General features: G+C 36.7%; 1 protein-coding gene across 1 annotated transcript in view; it reads right to left on the bottom strand.

Moving 5' to 3' along the window:
• Positions 1-300: 300 nt before the first annotated feature.
• Positions 301-23,658, bottom strand: part of GXYLT1 (glucoside xylosyltransferase 1) — a 35,125-nt gene continuing 11,767 nt past the window's right edge. Inside the window, exons 3-8 of the mRNA XM_057425538.1 lie at positions 13,680-13,854; positions 12,554-12,679; positions 11,490-11,741; positions 4,208-4,331; positions 3,734-3,906; positions 301-2,212 (exon numbers count right to left, since the gene is read on the bottom strand). Coding sequence (XP_057281521.1) covers positions 2,051-2,212; positions 3,734-3,906; positions 4,208-4,331; positions 11,490-11,741; positions 12,554-12,679; positions 13,680-13,854 — 1,012 coding nt within the window. The 3' untranslated portion in view covers positions 301-2,050. The remainder of the gene's footprint in view (positions 2,213-3,733; positions 3,907-4,207; positions 4,332-11,489; positions 11,742-12,553; positions 12,680-13,679; positions 13,855-23,658) is intronic.

Raw genomic sequence — 23,658 nt, 5'->3', positions numbered from 1 at the left:
ATTAGCACATAGTAAGAATTTTTAATCCTACGATAAGCTTCAACATTAACTCTTTTTGGTCTAATCCCCCACAAAACCTGAAATATAAGAGGAAAGGTTGCTGCTGGTGGTCACATTCCATTTTTCCTAAAATGGCTTAGCAGGATTTAAGCAGTATCTTCACATGCATACAACATACTAAAATTAAAATCAGATCTGAACATTTATGCAAAGGCAAACAAAAAAACAGGCCAAAAGAAATATTTTTTAAATACAAAACACACAGGACAAGTAAAAAAGCAAGCTGAAGACAAATTCATATAAAAATCAGTATTTATGTAAAAAAATAATGCACTGCATATTGTAAAATCAGTCAATAACCATATTCACCTTCACACAGATTTCTAGATTTTCAGACTTCAAAAGGTGACATAGCAAGGAAAAGAGACCATAACTGCATGTGAGGCAGACTGCTTCCCAGGATCCATCCCAGAAATTTACACCCTGAGCCAGCAGGGAGATTAGGAGCAGAATCTAAACTCTGCTTACAATGGAGTGTATTTTGTACTGCTAAAGCATTCGTCCAGCTCACATGGATCTGGGAGTCAGAACGAGCCCACCTTTGACATGGAAAGAGCCACAGAAATTCAGCTTCTAAAATGGGATTGGGATGAAGGTGCAAGTCAGTGAGTGGATCCTCCAAGTTCAACACACAGGAACTTTTCTGGAATCCAAAAAACTCACATTATGAAGACTTCATCTCAGACCAGTTATCCAAGTTCAAATATACTTTACAAATCAAATACATTTCAAACTATGCAAGTTTAAATAGTATTTCACTGTAACACTAGAACTCAGCCTTTTTCTTCATGTTTTCCTCTAAAAAAAAAAGAAAGTCTGTACTACATAAACAAAACAATTTTTTTTTTCCACTAAGAGAACTTAAGAAACTAAAGAAAGCCTAATCCTTGCCTGCTGTAAATCACTATCAACCTACTGCCGGTAATGCATTCATGTAGTTGAGGGTTTTCCCCAAAACTATTTTAAAGCCATGTTATTAAAAAATATGGTAACAGGATATATCCTCTAAGAAACGCATCTAATATACAGTCTGAGGCAGCATCAGAACTCTTACTACAGCTCTTCACTTTTCGGTACTAAATACTCCATAATAATCATCAGGTAATAATTCTTAGTAAGGAAATACAAAAGCAACAGCTTTTCACTGGTGTTTTTTTTCCTACTTCCAAAATGCCTTATAAAGCTGCAAAACCATGTAATTTTTTAAAAGTATTATAAGACAAACATCTTCAACCTGATTTTTTTTGCTAAAATAAAACCAAAAAAACAACCACCAATCCTCAATTCTGCTCTATCTTTTGACCATGTTGAAACAAATGCTGTACATTAAAAAGTCTCTGCACCTACAGACAGAGAAAACTAGTATCACATACCGGTATTAATTTTTCAGAACATCGTATTTATAGTGTGCAGTTTACATCTAAGATATGCAAAACAAGATTGTCAAAACAGTACTTCAACGTGTAAGAGATGAACACATAAAGGCACATACAGATTGTCAATTATTGTATCACATTTCTTTGAAAAGAGTGTTTTCTGCACTTGTAAACAATTTTGTTTACATAAAGGCTCACACCTTTAAAGTGAGGTTAGTGCTGCCGCCTCAGTTATTGCTACATTCACAGTTTAACAGAATTTCAGGCAATGAGGTACGCTCCCAAATAGAACCATCTTCATTTCTTCTTTGTTCATTTGATCATTAGATAACTGAATTATACAGACTAAAACTACTGACTGTAGAAGCCAGTAACACCTAAATCACTGTATTAACGATAAACATTAGCAGTGATTAAACTTCAAAAGAGCAAAAAGTCAGCTTTGCAGAAAAAAAGTTCCTGTTCTTCATGACAAGAATATTTTCTTCATTTTTATATACGCTAGTAAACTTTTATCTGGGCACAGTGAGAGCCAATTCAAGCCATATTAGAATTTTTGCACCTTCTGAGAAGTACGTTAATTCAGTCTCTTGATTTAACAGCTTGAAGTAAAATCACCTTCCCTTTGATCTTCTGGCATACAAGTCTCTTACACTTTTTGTCAGCTGCTTTATGAACACTTTGTATACTCTTCCACAGTATGTATGCATGGTTTTCCGTAATTCCAGTTCTAGGGGCTGCAACAGGGAATGAACCAGATCATCTCCAAATGAATACTGCAAGGAAGTTAAGGAAGGAAGATTAAAGGTCAACAGAACACAGAAGAGTATCATTATTCAGAGGGTTTTAAAGAGTTTTATAAAAATGCCTCTGAATGTTACATTTAATAAACCTTTAGAAAGCAAGTACGTTTAAGAACTCATCTTCTTGAATGCAATATTTGAAAAACAACTCTAAATCAAGAAATATTCTCTAATGCTTTTGATAACCTTAACAACTGAGATCTTTAAATACAAGCAAATGAAGATACCCCGACAGAATAGGAGGAAATTTGAAATTATCTTATTAAATTAAAAATTAACAGATCTAAACATGATTTCTAGTAATTTCTTTGTTAAACAGTAACTTTCTTGAATAACAGATAACTTTTAAGGAATACACTTCTTATCAAATTATAATGAAATACCAGTACGAAAAATGGTACTACTGAAGTTTCATTAAACTGAATGATGGTCGAACGCATACTGTGTTTAACATGGGGATGAAATAAAGAAGTCATTAATTCAACAGTGCAATAATTTTTATAAACAAATGACAAGCTAAACCAGCATTTCACAGTAACGTAATTTTGTTCATCTTATTACCACTGAATCAGCAGCGTTTTACATATTTTCTCTGCCATATTCATAAACCAAATGGGATAATAAATAAAAAGAAATATTTTTTCTTCTGTTTTTGACAATGCTCAAAGGAAACAAAGAAATCATATTTTCATGGAAACATATTAACTTTCTGTGCAATGAATTCTCAGACCCTCAAAAGTACTTTTCTTCATTTTTATATCCATATGACAACATGTAATAAAGCACCATTAAAATATACTATTGATTTTTGAAGGTTATACACACACAATAGCCTGCTACATTAATATGTGCATCAGTGCTAAATTTTACAGCTCTTCTGTGAGTACACTGATGCAGTGATAAATAGTTTATTAGATGCCTTATTTGCAGAATGAAAAGAAGTCACTGCGCTTAATATTTAAAGGAACAGCAACATATTAACACACTGAATCTCTAGAAAAGGTCAAAACGGTACCAAGAAAAGATTATTTTCTACAATCCAAATCTAACTTCAATATTGCCATAAACACACACAAACTATGGGAAGAAGGTCAGGGTTTTTTTCCTGCATTTTAAAGTCTCCAGAAGAATGAAGCTTCTAGCAATCTCCAAACGCTCATACAAACAGCTTACCAGATGTATTTATTAAAGGAATGGGAATAAAGCCTTTTAAGTAGACATTGACAGCTACAGGCAATGTTTTAGAATCCTAACCTAGGCATAGTCTACACTATGCTTCAGAACATGACCACCACAAAAAGAATACACTGGAATTCTGTATAAGCAGTAAATGAAAACCCTGTGAAACACTTAACGTCACCTAAAAGAGGAAAAAAAAAAAAAACTTTGTTGCAATCAAGGTATCAACAAAACCTACAAAAATACATGCAGCACTGTAGAGAAAACAGACAAAAAAAGGAAACTTTTCACACGTACAGTGTTGAAAGCACTTACATTTTTTATCGCTTCATAGACAGCCCTAAAAGTTGGCTGTTTTTCATCATGGTAAACACCTCTGTTTCCATGAAGAATAAATATACCCTCTTCTTCGGCTTCCTTACAATTGCTTCCATAGATGCAGTGGTCAGGGCGATAATTCCATTGGCAAGGAAAGACATAAAGACTTTCTGTGCAGAAAAATGAGAACTCTGGATTAAATATCAGAATAATTTCAGGAAATACACTAATCTTCCCCTTTTTTTTCCTTAGAGCTCCTTCCTAAATTTCTGTAGTTATTTCGAAACCGAACAGTTAATTACACTCTAGCAAGCTCCAGTGCTAAATAAACACTTGAAGAAAACATAAAGCAGCAACAAGTCCTTTTAATACTTTCACAAGAACTCTTTCACAAAGCGCTTTCCATGATTTTTTAACATCATAGAAAAGATCAACTTTGTCATGTTTGACTTTGAATAAATGTGGATTTACCTGGATTGTGGAAAAACATAATGTTCAATAGGTCCTGATCACCCCAGGTTATGTTCAACTTGTATTTCTTCAGCAGTGGCATAAGAATTTCTCCCCACTGTAATCGGACTGGTGTCATATCATTCTATTAAACAAAAAGCAAAATGACACACATTCAGGACAATTACTCCTATTAAGATGGAAATGCCCTACAGAATCACAGTAATATGCTTTTCAAAATTACAAATCTCAAATGCATAGATGATTTCTTCCTTTTAAACAAATTTGCACATCTAAGGAAAACAGTTACAGGCATTTCCAATACGCTTTCCCTCTCAATTATTATAAGGAAAATTATATGCATCTCCTACTTCTTATTTAACTGACACATTAATTTTTTGTATCCAAGATTTCCCTCTAACATCTTAAACCAGGAGTGCTAAGAAATAGCAAGGGCTTTTTATACAGCAGCAGGCTCTAACACAAAAACTGTATGTAAGTAATGCACCTAAGTAGACAAGCACATTTCATGCAATTTATCACAGAGTGCTAATATACACAGGTTTTAAAGTTAACTTCGAAAAATCAAAACAGATCAATATAAAATTAATTATTCAATAGTTTCAAATACATACAGCTGAAAAATACTGGCTACAAAGCGGTGTGCAAAAACTAACAGAAATCCTTCAAAGGTTTTCAAGAGAATTTTCATTAAGTTGAACTGATTTTTTTAGTTACTGACCTTGAACTTCAGCAGCAAACGCACAACTTCTCATTAGCAAAAGGCAGTAAGACTCTAAATCAACCACTGTTACTTAATTCACAAATTCTTGATTCAGTAAAATCACTTCAAAGGGAAAGGAGAGAGTTCTTTGAGGTTCCGGCTGAGGAGGTGGTACGTGGAAGAAGTGGGCCTACACTGAACTCTGCCTTACCAAAGGTGTTACCCTCTTCAGTGTAACAAGGTTACACATTCTAAAGCTTATTTCTCATCTTTACACATGTAAGCTCAATTAGAACAGAAAATGAACAAGGCTGCTCACACTGTACCTCCTACATCAGTTGGGAGAGTGAGGATGAAGTAACATGAAGTCCCAAAGACAGAATATTCCTGAACAATTACAGGAGCGTACCTTTGATGCTTTCCAACCAAGATGAAATAAATATATATATATAAAAAAAAAAAAATTAAAATTGGAACCCCAGTATGGTTTAGGATCTGTACACAGAAACACCATGCCAAGAAACAGAAAAGATCACCAGGCACAAAATACTCAATTTAGAGCTATAGAATCTTAAGAGTTTTTTAGAATTCTCAGAGCTTTCCACTGACTAACTTGAAAGTGAAAAAATTGGCAGTCTGGTTTTGAGTCTTTCCTCAAATCATTTCAGCCATCAAATATAAAGGGCTTTCAGAATTGAAAACTCAAAAAAAAAAAGGAAACACTCTCAGATTTTAGACAGGAATTAGTACAAAAACGATCTATAACTTATTTTATGTAAGAAGCTAAACACAATATTACAGTCCCTTCTGTCCTAAAAAATTTATGACTGTGATTGCTTACAAGTATTAGATGAGAGCAGACATAAGGAATGCACAAAAGAATTCTCCTCTAGCAAGAATTATCGTTAGGCTCAGTGCAATGTGACTAAACAAAAGAAAAACACAGCTTAACACCAAGCTGAAACCTTACAAAAAGCAAATCAATCCCACTGAATCACAGTGGGTAAAGATTACTCTCTCACCTGCACCTTGCCATCCACAGAATTTTAGCCTGAGGCTTAGATTCAACTCTAAGAATTAAAAATAGAACTAAAAATTAGCTCACTGATACTAGGATAATCATAGGAGAATATACAGTGGTAAATAAACATTTTAGAGCAACCCATAAAAATATGACTTCAGATTTTTAAAGTGATTATTTCATATAATTTTCATTTAACTTGTACTGTTTTAATAGTAGTGAAATACAGAGTATACATACCCCAAGGAGATGCAAAGCAGTTATAGCATTGCCAGATGTCTAGAAGCAATACTACTTGAAAAATAGCGCTATCAGATTTAAGAATTGGAAACTGTGATATTTCAATAAACTTTGAATAAACAGAAAAGTTACGTATTAATTTATTAACACTGATGTGTAATGAAACCAGTGAAGGAATCACATAGCAAGACAAACAGTTTGAATAGTTATACAACCTCCTTCTTCAAAATTCTATTGCAATTTGTAGCAAAGTCAAACAGCGTGTAAGGCAGACTACTCAAGTTCAACCAAAATTGATGACAGAATTGCTTTTCAAAAGTTACTTAAGTAAATATGAGAAAAATAACTCTATGACAGCTTAAGGATTTACAGAATATAAACCTCCTCTCCAACATTCAACAAGTTGCAAAGAATAAAGAAGTTTGAGAAAAAGAGACCTACAGTGGTAGTGGGCATTTCTGTGATGCCAGTAAGCTGGTACAGACAGGCTCTTATTGAACCCTCAAAACTCTGTTTTTTGAACGGAAGAAAATGTGCAACAGAAAAATATAGATAAGGACATTAAGATATTTTCCTACCTGAGTTTTTCTGAGCAGGATTAGATACTGTGCTGTAATTAGTTTGGCCATTTTGACTGTCCCAAGAAGACTTCTGCCTGGCCAAGTCTAAAGTCAGACTTAAAAATCTATTACATATAGATTGTAGCAACCTAGTATTACCTTTCTCTTGGTAATAGCCATTGGATTTATATGGATAAGAAGACTCTTCTTCTTGCATTAACAGTGTAGTGCTAATACTGACTAGATGTTTTTTGTGAGATAGTTTACTTCACTAACCCAGCAGAAAGATTTCTTTTTCCTATTATTACCAAATTTAATTGAATCATAGAAGGGACCAACAAACACCAGAGGCTAGGACAAAGTAAATCAGAAAGCAGAAAAAGCAGATGGTAAGAGATAGGAGCCTTCCTTTTAGAAGGAGTTAGCTCTTGCACAGGCTCACCGTATTTCCTGGATCTATAGTCTTAAGCAATACTGAATGGTTTAAAAAAAAAAAACAAAAAAGAAGTGTATAATGGCTTAGGTCACAATAACTCTCTGAACTTTACGTTTTGGGTGCTTTTTTGTCTGAAGTATACCCATGAATCTCTCCTTTTCATACACTATCTGGAGTTATTTTGTGTGCAGCTTGTTTGATTTTCTAAGAGCTCTTTCCTTATTATGACTGCTCACATCTTAGGCACCACAACTAAGTTTCTTAATACATTTGCTAAAAGTCATTGTTCTCTTAAAACATCATATCTCTGATATTTGCTACATCTGTTCCAGTCTACATGTACACCTTATCACCTTTTCCATCTCCTAAATACTCCTGCATGCTTTACATTCCCATTTTAACTGCTGCTTAGCAAAGACAACAGACAGGCACTAACCGTCAGAAACTCATTACTGATTTTAGTCTTATGTCCAGTTTGCACTTTTTAATGACATTACATTAAAAAACGTGTGTGCATGTGTATGTATCTGTACCTACATATACACATGTGCTTATATTATATACAAAGTGCATATATTCATAATGTATATATACAGACAGTCTCAAAATACACAAGACAAATAAGATAGATAGAACCAGGAGTGACAACTTCCATTAGGCACCACAGATAGCAAAGTAGCTAGGATGCTCGTCTAAAATGAATAGACCTGACAGCCCGGAGAAGATTGAGGCTTGAATAAATAAGCGGATAAAAGAAGACTTAATCCTGAAACAATACATGGAACTACAGGTTTTCTGCAACTCACGTGAGCACTATAAATACTGGTTAAATCTCCAGTTCTTTTTATTTATTCATCTTCTGGTTCCTCCTGACTTTTACAAATCAATGTGACAACAAAAGAAAGATGCTTAAAGGCATTAAACAGCTCCAGCCTGTCGTTTCTTCAGCCCAAAATTACAATAGACAAAGAACCTACAGCTTTAAATACATCACATTGAAGGAATATCCTGATTCAAAGCTTCCACTATTTAGACAAGTGCTCTAGCTACCCAACAATCACACAAAAAGGTCTATAGGCAGCTCTTTAAAGATACAAAATTTCCTAGAACTTACATACTCTGAGGAAATTGTTGAGTCTCTTGAATGAATATATACAAATTTGACCTTCCTGTAAGTAAATGAAGCATTTTCTAGTTCTACTGTATTTGACTGGAATAGTTAATGGGACACAACATGGGAAGCTTGTGCATCTTAGGGCCTTGTGATGCTATACAAGCTTGTGGGACCACACTCTAGGTACTAGGGGAGCAAAAAATTAAATGGTTCCCCTGCTGAGTGCTCTCCAAGCCAACTTCTCAATAATCAATATTATATAACAGAAACTAATTTCCTGCTTAGTTATTACCTGGGCTACACTATCTAGATATGAGAGAACGATAAATCAGGCACTATCATTCCTAAGTTTTACATAACCTAGTAGCTCCCTAATTAGACACAAACTGTTCTGACTGGGCTAAGCATGCTACTACAAGCCTGATATTACAGGACACTTCCCCAGTGTGTCCAACAGGTGGAAGGACTAAGTCAACAGCATGAACACAGTTCATGAGGTAGTCTCCCACATAAAATAATTCTGAGCCTTCTAGTACCAAAAAGTGTCCACTGATAATATGTTGGTCACTGTCAATAAGGCCTAACAAGAGTCTAAGCAAGCCAGTCACACTGGAGTTAAGTATCTCCGCAAATTCAGAGCCTGAACAAACAACAAACATAATACTTGCCAGAAACATACAAAACAGAGGCAAAACACCTGGATGCTTAGCTCGATGCTCAGCATTTGTATGCAAGGGCCTGAAAGATACAGGGGTAAGGTTTTAAATCTAGAAGGGTATCCATTTCAAAACGGCTCAGCTGAACCAGGAAATCCATATATGTCAAAACACCATGCATCTGAACATTACATCTGTGTTTCATGCTCAACATAATCAGACTAAGACTCCAGGGAAGATGTACAGGATCATGAAAGCAGGGGTAAAAAAGGTATAGGATTAGAAGGAGGAAGATAAAATTAATGCATGAAACAAGTTCTTAGCAACCATGTTAAAAGCTGTACACAATCAAAAATTTAAAATGTAGCATAAAACCACTCAAGTATACAGAACAAACCATCTTCTTATTTAGGTCTGAAGTGACAGCAAAGCCCTGGGAAGGATTCCAAAGAATGAGGACTAACAATTAAGGGCAGAAAATGCTGTATTTCTAACACTTAAAACAACCGAAGTGAAGCAGAGGAATGGCTTAATTGCCATATACATATATATATATATATATATATAAAATCTTTTGTTAACTAAAGCCATCAGAAAGGGCTTTGAATCATGTGCCTTGCTATTGGGAAGCTTTACTCTGTTTCTGCTTGCACAGCGCTGGGTTGCTCACTCCAATCTCAGTTCCTTCCCCTTAATTGTGTGAATGCTAAGCCTGCAACTCATCAAGCAGGCTTGCTTAGCACACTATATTCTGAACAATTTCAGAAAGAGCATCAAGATTAATGTTTTCAGGACAATTCAAGACTTCTTTTTGTTCTGATTCCTCCCTACAGGAAGTCCAGTGGCCCATTTAGTCAGAAACTGTACATCATGTTATGCTGAAGTTTGTCAGTAGAATCCTGAGAAAAGCATAGGGATTTGTGCCTTGCCTTACAGTTGAGGAAAATGCTCCAGCCCTCTAATATCAAGTAAAAAAAAAAATCCATTTTGAATTTCTAAATATTCATTAATTATTTCACCTACTTAAATCTATATATATCAGCCTAAATTCTAAGAAACCACCATTTACAGGTGTTAAGGAGAAGTGACTTTATATTTTCCTCTAGAAAACTGCAGTTAATTTGGAAGACAATTTTAGTCTCCTACATTATCTATCTACTGTAAAAAATTTTAACTCCAATTTTGGTAAAATTGCATAAAGTTTCCAATAAGTTGATAATTTCAGTTACACTGAGAAGCCCAAGCAGAATTCTGACACAGTTTTTATAAAACACCTACCTTATCTCAGAGTTTACTACACTAAAAAAATTATCACACAGAAATGCATTGTCAGAGGTTAAGACAACACAGTTTTCAGTCCCACATTTTTCTCATCATGCTTTTCAATATTTTTATTTCTCCGAATACTATAAGCGGGAAACAAATAACAAAGTAGACAAGATTCCACTGATATACACAGAGAAACTTTCTTCTTGGGAAACTACAGCTACATAGTGTAACTACCAGAACTTCCTACTTTAACTACAACTGAGATAATCCATTCTCCATTTACCTTAAATTCTCTATATTTCCATAACAAAAATATATAGCAACAACATTAAGATAAAAGCTAAATGTTTCTTGAGCTGGAAATCAGGGAGAAGCAATGTCTACCGCAAGTCTATCAACCCTGGCAGCGTTCAAGGCCAGGCTGCACAGGGCCTTGGGCAACATGGTCTAGTGGAAGGCGTCCTCGCCTGTGGCAGGGGGGTTGAAACTAGATGATCTTAAAGGGTCCTTTCCAACCCTAACCATTCTATGATTCTAAGTTTATATTGCCCCTCTTAAGGGTGTACCTTCCTATAGCTTTAGACTGCATCATTACTTTTCCCTAATCAAACTTCTTCAACAGAAAAGTACTTTTTTTCCCCCAGCATAATCACACAGCACTGCTTTGTTACTTGTGTTTCAAGTACCGAAGAAAAAGCTTCTGATCTGTAAAAGAATGACCATCTCTGCTGCTGCGTGAACTGCTTTAGTATGTTTATGATGAACTTACCTACAAAAATTGTGACTTCAAATAAAATCAGAAGATTCTTAAGGTGATAATCTCCTAGGTTACAATGTAAAAGATGAAAATTTGGAAACCGCAGTTAAAATGGCTTACTAAATGTTCTAGCACCACCTCCTGGTCACACTTTTACACTCAATTTCAAAGCTCGTTTACAGTGTATGTTAACTGTTTTCTGGGATCTCTACACTGAAGAAAAAATACCAGAGTAACTACTGACAAATGTTATTTACAGCAGACTGTCTAAAAGTCATAGGATCTCTCAGAACTAAGAAAAATTAAAATAATCAAACACACTTGAAAAACAGGAATTCCAAGGCTTACAGTGAATGACATTTAAAAAACACAAGTTAGATACCAGTTTAAACACAGTGTATTTTTAAAACATTATTTCAGTTACAAGAAAAATAGTTTGGAAAATGCTGTCTCACATGAATTTGAAACAGAATCAGAATTAAAAGATGCAAAACCATGGAAAATGCAATAAAGGCAATACGCATACCTTGAAATACTTCCTTCTGATCCGCGTCATATTCATTAACATGACTCCAGAATTTATTCCAGTTACTCCATAGTAGGGATGTCTAGCAAAGCGATTATACCACCCAATACGAGGCTCTTCATGTTCCGGTGCCATTGCAGCAATTTGTGTGGAGTTGAACTTTCCCAGAAAAGACCAAATATCATCAACAGGTCTCAAAAACAGGATGTCAGTATCAACATACAGTAGTGAATCCACATGCTTGAGGATTAACTGTGAGGGAAAGAAATTGAAAACCAAACTTAAGTTTTATTGAGTTTATCTTCATAAAGCAGAAGTTGCTGCCATTACACAATGAAGCTTGATACATTTGTCATATGCAAATAAACTCACTTTAGACTGACGGTTTGCAGTTAGTAAGTCTGTCATCATTCCCTCTTTTATCATTTTGGAATATTTTTGTAGACTGAAACCAAGGTTTCATATAGAATAGTAAAGCAAAAGCACTCAGTCTGTATTTTGTATCCTGGGGCTCCACAGAGTAAGCGACAGGCCTGGTGAAAAATTACCATAGCAGGATCTCCTACCTTCCTCCTGTTCACCCGCTTTCTAATAAACAAAGGAGAGGCTTAAGGAAGCCCCAGATGAGACAATATGTGGGAGACAGTTGACATTGTTATAGTTCAGCCAGCCTTAGGTTTCTGAAGTATCCTAGATGAGCAAAGAAAAGGCTGCACAAAACACCATCAACAATAGCCCATTTCTTGTTTCATTCTAACACTTTTCAGACCCAGGCATGCAGGCGATTAGGTGGGATAAATCCTTACCTCTGAGAGGATGACATGACCTGCACTTCTCACTGAGGATACTGTGCCATAATGTAGTAAATGAGAAAAGGACTTTCATTCTATAATGTATTAGTGCCACGGAAGAAGGGTTAAATTCAGAGGGTTTTTTCAGGATGTTATAGAAGTAACTTTTATGAGGAGTAGTAGTCCTTGATTTAAAAGTAAGCAGAAACCAGATTAACAAGACAGATGCCTCATAAAGAGACTTCTGTATTGTCCTATTACAGAATAACTTACTGGCAAGAACAGCCTCTGTGAAGCACACGGCTTAAATAATTTCTTCCATTCTGTTGCACTCTCAGTTGGAAATGTTATTGGATATAATGTGTAATTAACTTTTCCTTCATAGGGGAAGTCATCAAGCTACGTGAAAAGAAAACAATATAAAAATTACTTCAGTTCAATTACATTACAAAAAAGAAATCAATCCCCCTTTCAAACTGATAATTGAACACAACTGCAAGACCACTCTTCAATAACAGAAATGCTTCCTGAACTACAAGAATCTGTCAACTATTCAAAATACCTGAACAGGAAGTGGCACCTGCAGGCCACTATGAAGAAACCATAGATCATATACAGAAGTAAGAGCAAGTAAAATAAATTAGTGTTTACAAAAAGTAGATACATCAAAATAAAGCTTTTTGCCCTCTTACCTAGTTTTTATTGGAGAAATATCAATGAAGTCTCTCAATTTAAAATAACCTTACCCAACTTTCACCAGTTACTGTTCGCATGACATTACTGTGTATATATTAGTATGTATTATATGTTAATGTAACAGTATGACATTTTAAGCACAAAAATAGTAAACTCCTCCACAGCAATACATTAGTCAGCTTGTAATACTGCTTCTCCAGTCATAACGTTATACCCATTAAATGGAATTTACTAAAATTAGACATAACTGTATCTACCACTTTCAAAGACCGATGTTTCACTTTGCTTAGGCAATGTAAGGCTGACTCATACAGTAAGCACAGGGACAAAAAAAAAGGCAGATCACCATTTTCTCTTGTAAAGCCAACTTTAAAGAAGCTCACACAAGATAATTGGTTTGTGTTTAGAACACTGGGTTTGTATTCAATGGATACAAGTATTTAACAGATTCAAGGTAACAAATGAGGAACTTTTTATCTGTCTCTACAAGAAGTTTTGATATCACCAACTGGCATTTTTATGCAGGAAATGAAGATTCAAAAATCCCCATCCGACATTACGAAAGACTTGCATATTACCTCATTTATAGACCTGTGCATTTCTGTGACTATATCCAATAACTACTGCCCAAGAAGCAGAGAAATTGTTATATATTACTCAAATTGTACTACAAATTGATTAAATAAATTATTTGGGTACTTACTATGTCTTTGAATCTCTCATGCAGCTGGTCCTCAGCAAAAATATGAAACTGGAGAGGCTTGATGCTGAAAATAATGGCTGATCTCAACATAGTAACAGTCTCTTCCAGCCTTTCACCACAGGCAACCACTGCTAGATGCATTTTCTCAGAAGGATGTGTCTTCATATAATCATATCTGATACAAAGATATTTTTTTCATTTGGCATGATTTCTAGCACAGACTTAAGGAAAAGCTCTACCGTTTACTGCAGCATGTAATTTAACAAAATACCCTTTATCATATTTAAACCAGCAAAGGACAATTCAAACAGGACATACAAACCACAGCATTACACCTCATATATGGGCTTACGTTTAAACTGAACTATTCTCATATTCACTTCCATCATGCCAGCCTATGAGGGAAAAACAAGGTATGGAAGAGCTGTACAGAAACTAAACAAACATTTATTTTCTTAGTAATTTTGCCATCCAACATTAGCAAGGAATTCCATCTAAACAGTTAAACAGTTAAAAGAAAGATCACATGAAGTTACATCAAAATGTGAAAGACATTCAGTCTATGAATGAGCTCATGTTCTCCTCTTTCCCTGGACTCAATACAGAGATAAGTAAACACAACAGATATAGCAGAATTAAACTCAACAACAAAAGTGAAAAAAGCCTTTTAAGGAGTTCTGTTAAGAACATTTTTGAATGATATAGGTGCTTTGTCTGTTTTCTGCCCTTTTGTCAAACCCATGCTTCAGCGCTTCTCCTAAGCACTGGCAAAACGTAAAAAGCTTTCTCCTCTCCTTCCATCCTGCAGGAGTACAACCTGGATTAGAAAGCTGGGAAACTAACAGCTCAAATGGCCTCGTGGGATGTCCTGGTGCTCCCAGTGGTTCTTGGAAATACCCTTAGGTACCCTGACCACACACATTGCCCGTGTCCCTGGGGCTAAACCACTGCAAGGTGTGGGGATTGGGAACTTCTCTATTCCTGAAGACAGCTGCTGTCCAACAGTTACAGGAAGAAGTGCCTGGTATGTAGCATACAGGATACATTCAAAAGTTATTATTTTAATACAACAGGCAAAAATTGTTATTGGGTAAATACCATCAGCCTGGTGGCAAACGCAGTGGACATACTAAACCTAAACCCATGTACTCCTGGATTTCATATATTTAATTGGCCAGAAAAACATTCAAAGGTTTTAAACATATGTCAGCTCAAAGCTAATCTTCAAAACAATGTCCTGTGCTCGAGCTAATTGCATGGACTATGGGAGGACGGGGTCTAAGAGAACTCAAGAGTATCTAAAGGTTTAAATTACAAGATTAAATCCAAGGTATTCAGACAAAAAAAAAGAAAAAATAAAATGAAGTTAGAAAATACTTCACCAACCTACTAACAGTAGAGACATTCTTGGCAAACATAGCAACTATTCTTAGAAGCTCGCCAAAGAGAGAGACACTTCAAATAGAAATTAACAGATGTGATTCTTAGCAAGTAATCTCCGCCCAATTTTTATGTAACTAAAACATTTAGATGTGTACAAGTCTTCCTTTAAGTTGATAAAAAGAGGTTATGCAAATATGCCTTTTTTTCTTTAAGGCATGGAATAGCAACACACATTTAGTTCCATGAGGCAAAATATAAGCAAAGTTATCACTGTAAAACTGCTTAAGTTTAATGCCATAAACAATAGCTGAATTTAAAAAATATTGAGTTTTGGAAGAGTTTAATGCCCTGGAACTAAAAAACTCCAGCATCCCAGGGATTTAAGATTAATAAAGCTTTAATCAGAATGTGCAGTCAGTCTTGAGTCAAGGTTTGGGGCTTTATTAAAAATCACATGGGTAAAAGACCTCACAGGTAAGGTTCAGATCCAAAACAGGACACCTAAATGAAGATGCTGACATACAAGACTGTATCCAAAGTCTCAATAAAGCCAATTCTGTACCATCATTTAATAAGCTCTAGAATGTCTCACCTGACCTCTGGGTGCCAGTCCAAAAGGACTGGGTGTCTCAAAGTTCATGTATCTACTAGTCCTAAGGAGATGTGTAGGACAGACAGTGCTTCTCAATTAACACCAGCCATTTATTTCTCAGAAACTTAATAGCTAGTCACCTGGATCACTCTCTCTACGCTCTTTCAATTTCAGTGAATGCTTAAGACCTGCTTGACATAGACACCTATACACAGACTTCTGTATTCGGATGATTTAATCCACAGACTGAAACCTTCCCTAAGTCTTGCAGAAAAAAAAAAAAAAAAAAAAATGGAAAGGAAGAATTAGTTCAGGTTAACAGAAAAAAAAAAAAGTAAAATAGAATCTTGAAATGTAACTAGGCATGCCCATTCAGACCTTTATTCATAAAGCTAATTTAAGCATCGCACCATGTAGTAAGTAGCTAAGGTAAAAAACACAAAGCAAGCTGACTGTGATGAGGGTAGCCGAAACCCAGTAAGCAGTACACTGCTGCAGTCTGAACAAGCTGCAAACAGCAGATTAGCCTCATCACTAATCCACTGAAAAAGGAATTACAATAACTAAGCCCTGCAGTCACGAGAGCTTACAGGGATAGTGCAAGGTCATGTGATAAATAAGGACACAACCTACACAAACTGCACAGCTGAAAGCCAAGTTCCTGAACCACATGTAACACATGGCTTTCCATGAATAAAGTATGATGAAAAGTATGCCAAAGCAGCTCTACAACACACTGAGATTGAAAGACTATTATTTATTTCTACAGAGTGACATCTGTGAGTGAAAGAACACTTCAAGCTACACAACAAAAAATAGACTGATCATATTATAATGCTTTTACAGCCATTTTGTTCACACAATCTGTTCTATGAGTTTCTGACTTCATTACTTCAATTTTTTAAATCTGTGCTTAAAAATATGTTTTTTGAAAAGGCAAAAAAAGTATTTACAAAAAGCTAGTAACAATGGAACTTCAGCTTGCACAACATGGGGAACAGCTGGACTCAAATCCGTAAGTACACAACACAAAGCTTTATCCCTGAAGCAGATGGAGCCATTGGAAAGAACAGGCTATCATTCCCTCTGGGGACTATTCACTAAGAAGGGCATAAGAGGTCCCAGAGACATATTATGGCAGGAGAAGTTATGAAGTTCCAGAATGGGCTCAAACTTAAACCGGGGAAGTTCAGGTTAGATAGAAAGAAGAAGTTCTTTACCGTGAGGGTGGTGAGGCACTGGAATGGGTTGCCCAAGGAAGCTGTGAATGCCCCATCCCTGGTGCTGTTCAAGGCCAAGTTGGACAGAGCCTTAGGCAACATGGTCTAGTGTGAGGCATCCCTGCCCACGGCAGGGGGGTTGGAACTAGATGTTCTTAAGGTCCTTTCCAACCCAAACCATTCTATGATTCTATGAATTGTAGTTCTTACACAAGACTCCATGAAGAGACAACCATTAGTGATTATAAACTGCATTTGACTTCCCTGCATACATACCACTGGCAATCACAGCCTCCTTCTTAATAATTAGGTTTCAGAGCTGCTCCTCACCCTATATATACATCTCTCTCCACTCTCAGAGGGAAATCATTGGCCCATCTTCATCCAGGGACACTAACTACTCACCTCTTCTGATAATCCTCAGCATCTTTCATCACTTTTTCCTCTTCCTGCTACTAGAAGCAGCATAAAGTCTAAGTTGTCCAGCAGAGTTTACCATCTTGAGCTCTGCAGTCTCACCTTCAATATTAAATATGCCACATCCACTTGTCTCACTCCCTTCCTCCATATTATGCTTACATGACTTTGGTCCTTCCCCTAATTGCTTTCAGATTTATCCTCTCTTAGCTATATCCTTCTCTCCTTTCTCCTTCCTGAATTTTCCAGCCTCTCTCTTTTTCTGATCTTCCCTCCACCAGTCTCTGTTGTAGTTAGTCATGCAACTACCTCAACAGAAGTCTCAACAGAAGACAATGAAAGGAAAACCTTGTTCATTTACACAGCCCTGGATCTGGTATAACTAAGATTTTTTACACAAGATTTTCCATCAATACATTTCTTTCTTTATCTTTATTTTAGCAGTTCAGTAGCTGAGTTGACCACAAGCAAAATAAAAACTATTTTACCAGAACTCTGGTTTATCTGACCCTGAGCAAGTTTGGTGTCATGAATATCACAGCTCCGGTATGAGAACAATACCATTACTGAACCTCAAAAATCAAGGTTCTGAAAGCATCAAGACACTTCCCTAAAAATCTTCAGAGGCAACACGGGAAACACAAAAATACAAACGAAGATTTCTTTATACATATTTCTAAATACTAGTAGCCTGATGTTTTGGTGTGGCAGTACTTAGTGAAGAAGCTGGGAAAAGCAACAACAGAGTGAAACAGAAACTGTGTTTTAGTAAGGCTTTTGAACAGACTAACAAGGAAAACTTGACAGCCCTGGTTTCTAAAGAGAAAAAAAAAAAAAAAATCTCCAGTAAAGTGGGAATCCTCGCTGCTGCAGGGGGAAAACAAACCAACCAACCACAAAAAAACCTACACCAAATTCCACTAATTAAAATGGAAAAGCAAAGAATGCACCTGTAATCCAATAGAAGTTACTGAGCAGGAAGCCATGACAGCATTTGAGCATTTAGGGACAAATAAGGGAATTCGATTTGCCTGAGGATACTGATTACACCAGTGGCAGGGACAGCAGAAATAAACAAAATAAAACACTTGAGAGAGCACACGACACATACTCCCATGAGTTTAGAAAACACATTTCAGATACTCACTTTGACACTGTGGGAGCAAAAACACTTTAAAACAGGCTGCTCAGCAGCAGCATAAGGCCAGGTACAAGCCTTGGCCTGAAGTACTTTGTGCTGAAGTGCTCACCTTCATCCTGCAATGACTAATTCTGCTGTAGCTTTAATAACCTCTGACAGAGGAGCATAGCCAGATATACTCAATGAAGCTGTTACAACAAGACTTTAAAGAACCTGTCTGTCAAAACACCGCCTTATGCACACCATGACACACTGTATATTAAGCTAGCATTTCTAGGTCAATTAAAATTATGAAGTAATAATTTGGTAGTAAGCTTGAGAGGTGTATTTTGACAGGTTGCTCTCTTCTAGAACTTTCACCGCATCCCAGCTGAACTTCCTGGGAGGGGAGAGAGAACCCGAACGGTACTGATTCTAAAATACTCCTCAATTCCATGAAAATCTTAGCTCTGTCCTTCAGACTTGGCACAAGGCACCATAGCAGAGGGTCTCCTGTGTAAGTTTAAAGCAGGGCTCTCCTGTTCCTGTTCTTATGTAACACATTGAGAGCACAAGTGAGAGGTATCAAACCCTCAGGAACACCCAGACATAAGGAATCCTTCACACAACTCCATCTAATCTGTGATCATTAAGCCGGTCCCAATCCTAGCCTGCTATATACTGAAGTCACAGCACAACAGCTACTTCTGCCGCTGGCCAAGCTCCAAGGCTTCCAGAGCAGCTGCAGTGTTACAGTATCTAGTGTGACCTGGGTACCAGGTTCAAAGAGCTGTCAGTGTGTCTGAGGACAATTTCATTTTTCTCCCCGCTTTTAAGCCACATTCAAATACAGTGGCACTGTTGCTATGGAAAGCCACAAAGAAACCACAGTCAGCCTTAATTCTGCGTTACAAACTTTGTGCCTTTTTCCCATCTGTTGATGTACTACTAAGAACACAACTAGGGATCAACAGAGAGCTCCATGCTCAACTTCCCTGGCAATCAAGCTGTCCTCTCCTATGTTTCCTTAACATGGCTGAGGAAGCCAAGGAAGGAAAGATTAGCATCCAGGTACTAATAGCACAAGAGTGGTATGAGTAACCGAAGCAATAAATTGACCTCAGCTGTCCTTTCAAATTTTATTCTGGCCCATTGAGGAGAGGAATTACCGTTTTTAGTATAATTGCATTTGGTTCAAACAGGATAAAAACATTTGCCTTTTTCTGAGAAAACTTCAGCATCCTAACCTGCACCACTAGTTTTTATATACAACCACCTCTATATTACATAATGGTAATGTAAAGATTATTTTGTAGCTTGCAAAAAAAAAAAACCCACAGTTTAAAAATCATCCTACATCAAAACAAGTTTTCCCACACTCGTTCTGACAGAGCAACAGCCTTGCCTTTCTTTGATCTTTTCTCCATATGGTCTATAACACATATGAGGCGTGCAATATTCAGCTGCCTAAACATGGTTGCTTAATACAGTCTCTCAGTCTTTCCACAACATCATTATATTTTCCTTGATATTACAACCAAATGGACTAGGCTGCCAGGCTCAGCTGTGTCAAAGTTGTTTACACTTCCCAAAAGAACAAACAGAAGCCTGCCACAAATGTGTTTTGTTCTTCAGTATGAAAAGCTACCTGCATTATCAGTGCAAATATTTCACGCATGCAAGCTTTTTGACAATTAGCATGGAAGATGCAAATTATATCATTAGAATATGCAAGGAAAATATTTTCCTATAATCAACCTGCGTTATTTCAAACATGGCATGATGTACCTCAGAAAAACAAATGGTAGCTGTGTAAATACAAAAGAAATGGCTTATTTATTGCATCCATTTTTCTTTTAATGCTTTGTGTTTGATCTAAATCAATTAATCAAACACAAATCGATCATTAAGGAGCCTAACCAAGAAGCCTCTAGTTATCAGAAACACAAATAGGTAGAGTAAAAAGGCAACAAAGACTACACTGATTAAAATGCAACTGTTAAACCATTTCCACACATATATTCGAAAAAGGATCAAGATAACTACAGAAATTATCCAGATTTGAAAGTGATGAAAATTCCAGGTTTTTACTCAACTTCTTAGCTTTCTGCTACTGTACTGAATTAAAAATAGTTCATAATCAGAGCTTAGTTTGTAAAAGTATGCTAATGATGCAGTGCACATGATGTTCAAGTGTCATCTATTCAATTAAATACTCAATTAGAATATTAGGTTTGAAGTTACAACACATTAGTCATTTAAAATTTGACTACAGAAGTCCAAAGCCCCATCTTCCAATGAGCTAACTAGTTTAGAAGTCCTGCTTTTCAGGACTGTCAAAATTCATCTCAAGATATCAACAAAACCTGAACTTCAATATGCTCAGAAAATGGTGAACTCTTTTTTTTCCCCATAGGTAATGCAAGTTAAAACCCACTTCGAAGCAACATCTAACAACTGAAATCAGGCAGGTCAGATAGCCATAGTAATGACCCCGAGAATGTCTCCTAATCGGTCTCAGTTGGAAATAAGCAAGCATACCAGCTAAATGACACTGAGCACCTTGAAGGGTGTATTATAAATGATATGCATCATCTAAACTATGCAAAACCTGAGCCTCATGTTACCTTTATCAGCAGTTTTTAAATTCTTGATAAAATCTATACCCTGTGTGTGAAAGTGACCTCATGCTTCCTCTACCAAAGTGAAAGCTAACAAATACTCTGTACCAAGAGCACAGTACAAGACATCCTGTCTCAATAATGTTGATAATCAGAATGGCAATAAATGTGGGGGAATAGCTCCAAAATCCTTCCTACATATAGCACAGACATGAGATTTTACACTGATAATTGAAGAGACAAGATCCTTATTATCCATTATTAGAATCAGCAGCTGTTCAGAGCTCATCTATATAAAATGGTGTTGAATTAGCTATAGCAAGTGATTCTGAAGCCTGTATATACACCTCTCCTAAAAAAAATTATAGATTACTCGATAGGTGTCCAACATTTCTATTATACTAATTTGAGTCCTACAAATCCACAGAAGATTAGCTGTCACTTCACACTTTATATGCTTAGAGGCACTCAGAGGAAATGACACAGCAAACTGCATTTCAAAAATGTCTATGCCAAGCTCCTTCTCTCAGGGATGAACAAAACCCTGTGGTTCTGATATCCAGGAAAAAAACAAAAAGTCAACCAGAACTTTAAGTCAGAGACAGAGAAAACAAGCTAAGTTTTTTCAAAGAGAAGAATTAAAAATCCAAAAGCTGAAGGACTACTTTCCAATGCTTGAAAAACTTACCTGGTGAAGAGAAAGGCGACATTCTAACACTGAATGAATCAGCTATTGGCAAAGAAATTCTGGCTACATGATCTGCTCCTCTGAACAACCTAAATTTTGTTAGTTTATTGAAAGAGTAAAAATAGAACACCAGAATCTCCATTCACAAACTGGTTTATGATCCGGATAAACAGTGTTCTCTTTTAGTGAGTTGAACCAGGCCAAACAGAAGATTCAAGTAAGTGCTAGTGCAGTTCAATGACCTGACTCTGCCATTTCTATTAAAAGCAAACTCATTGGAATTCCCATTATTTTGTTGGCACGTCTACAGGCAGTGGAGTTGGCTATCTTAGGATACCCACCAGATGTATAACACTTAGGTTTTTCTTGTATCCCTACCCCAGTCTCTTCAGACTCCAGCTTTATTCTGCACCTCTACAATGACTGCACTTAAAAAGAACACAAAGGTTTAGCCAACCCAGGGTCAAATTATTTGGAATAAGACACTATGGTAGAAGTCTCATTCCCTTCTGTTTCAAAAGATACCCAACTTGGAATGACAATGTTGCCTGTTCACAGAAAAAGCTTTCAAGAGGCCATATCTTTATGAATAATCTTGAAGTGGCCCTGCACACACAATCTCAGACTTCATTTCCTGTGGTTAATAAACCTGCAGGGAATTAAGTTCATTCCTCTTCCACCACAAATCTGTCTCCAAACTTGAGAGCAAGTATCACATTCAAAGCATAAGATGATACCAAAGGTCTGTAAAACCCTTCTCAGTGCTCCTAGTACCATGCACATATTTTGAGCCAAACAAAATCATAGCTCATATCCAAAGCTGAAATAAAACTGCAACTACCTTCTGTGTTATTCCAGCACATACAAGGAAATGAGGCTTAGATACCAGCTAATACCAGATAGATACCAGATGCTGAGAAATTGTAACTGCTTGCTGCTATCCAAAGAGGAAGCACTTTCTCCTCCTCTCTGCCATCTTCCCAACCTCTTCTACACAAACTCACTGCACCTCTCTGAAACCAACTTAACTTACTAACAACAGGGAAAGAAATTAAAATGAAGTTCGAAGGAGGCAAGGGGGGTCCCCTCTGAAGTTAGAGCATCTCGCTGATGAAATCAACAAGCAGAGTGAGCACAATATATGGGGATTAATTTAATAGTAATATATTGATAATGAAACCCAACCTGAACTGATTAATCTGAATGCCACATCCCCGTTACACATTTATGCAGCTTTTTTTCCTTTCGGTTACAAAAATGTATAAACATGAAATTTTGCAAATACTAGGGGTTCACAATGACAACCGTTTCACCCTGAAAGAAACTACACTCATTGAGTAACAACAAAATCAATGTATTCTTCAACAGACTTGTCTTCAGAGCCACATAGGGCATTTTTAACAAGATAATACAAGTTACAGGTTAAGGTATGTGCAAAGAAACTGCATGGGGCTTCTCCTGGTTCTAAAGTCCTACCTGCCTTAACTCTGGCAGAAAATCCAGAAAGGAAATTTCCTGTTTAGCCCATTACAGTGTATTGTGGAGAGCTCATAGACATCACCACAGTCAGAAGAGAGTGAGACCCTCTCCTCCCTCAGCTCTACACAACCGGCACAGATGTCCATGGATAAATGAAGCTTGCAATCACATCCTGTCCCTCCACTAAGCATTGGCTAAGCCACTATGACCTCCAACACAACAGCACTAATATCTGGTTTACCCCTCTCTGTACTAAACCTCATACACTAAACTCCTAAAAGCTAACCTTTAAGGAAAAGAAAAAAAGTTAATCTTTTCAGACAGCTAAATCTGCCAAAGGGACAGCCAGGTGAATGCCTGTGGACTGACACACTGGCTACCAAGCGGAGCAAGAAAGACTTGGCAGTCCCAAATGACAGGCGCATTTCACTAACTGACTAAAAGTCAATCTCAGCCATC

Source organism: Pezoporus wallicus, unplaced genomic scaffold (assembly GCF_028554395.1).
Source record: "Pezoporus wallicus isolate ANWC-B61680 ecotype Strahan unplaced genomic scaffold, APGP_CSIRO_Pwel_v1 contig_4722, whole genome shotgun sequence".
In the NCBI taxonomy this organism is placed as follows: domain Eukaryota; kingdom Metazoa; phylum Chordata; class Aves; order Psittaciformes; family Psittacidae; genus Pezoporus; species Pezoporus wallicus.
This window is presented reverse-complemented; position numbering and strand designations above follow the sequence as displayed.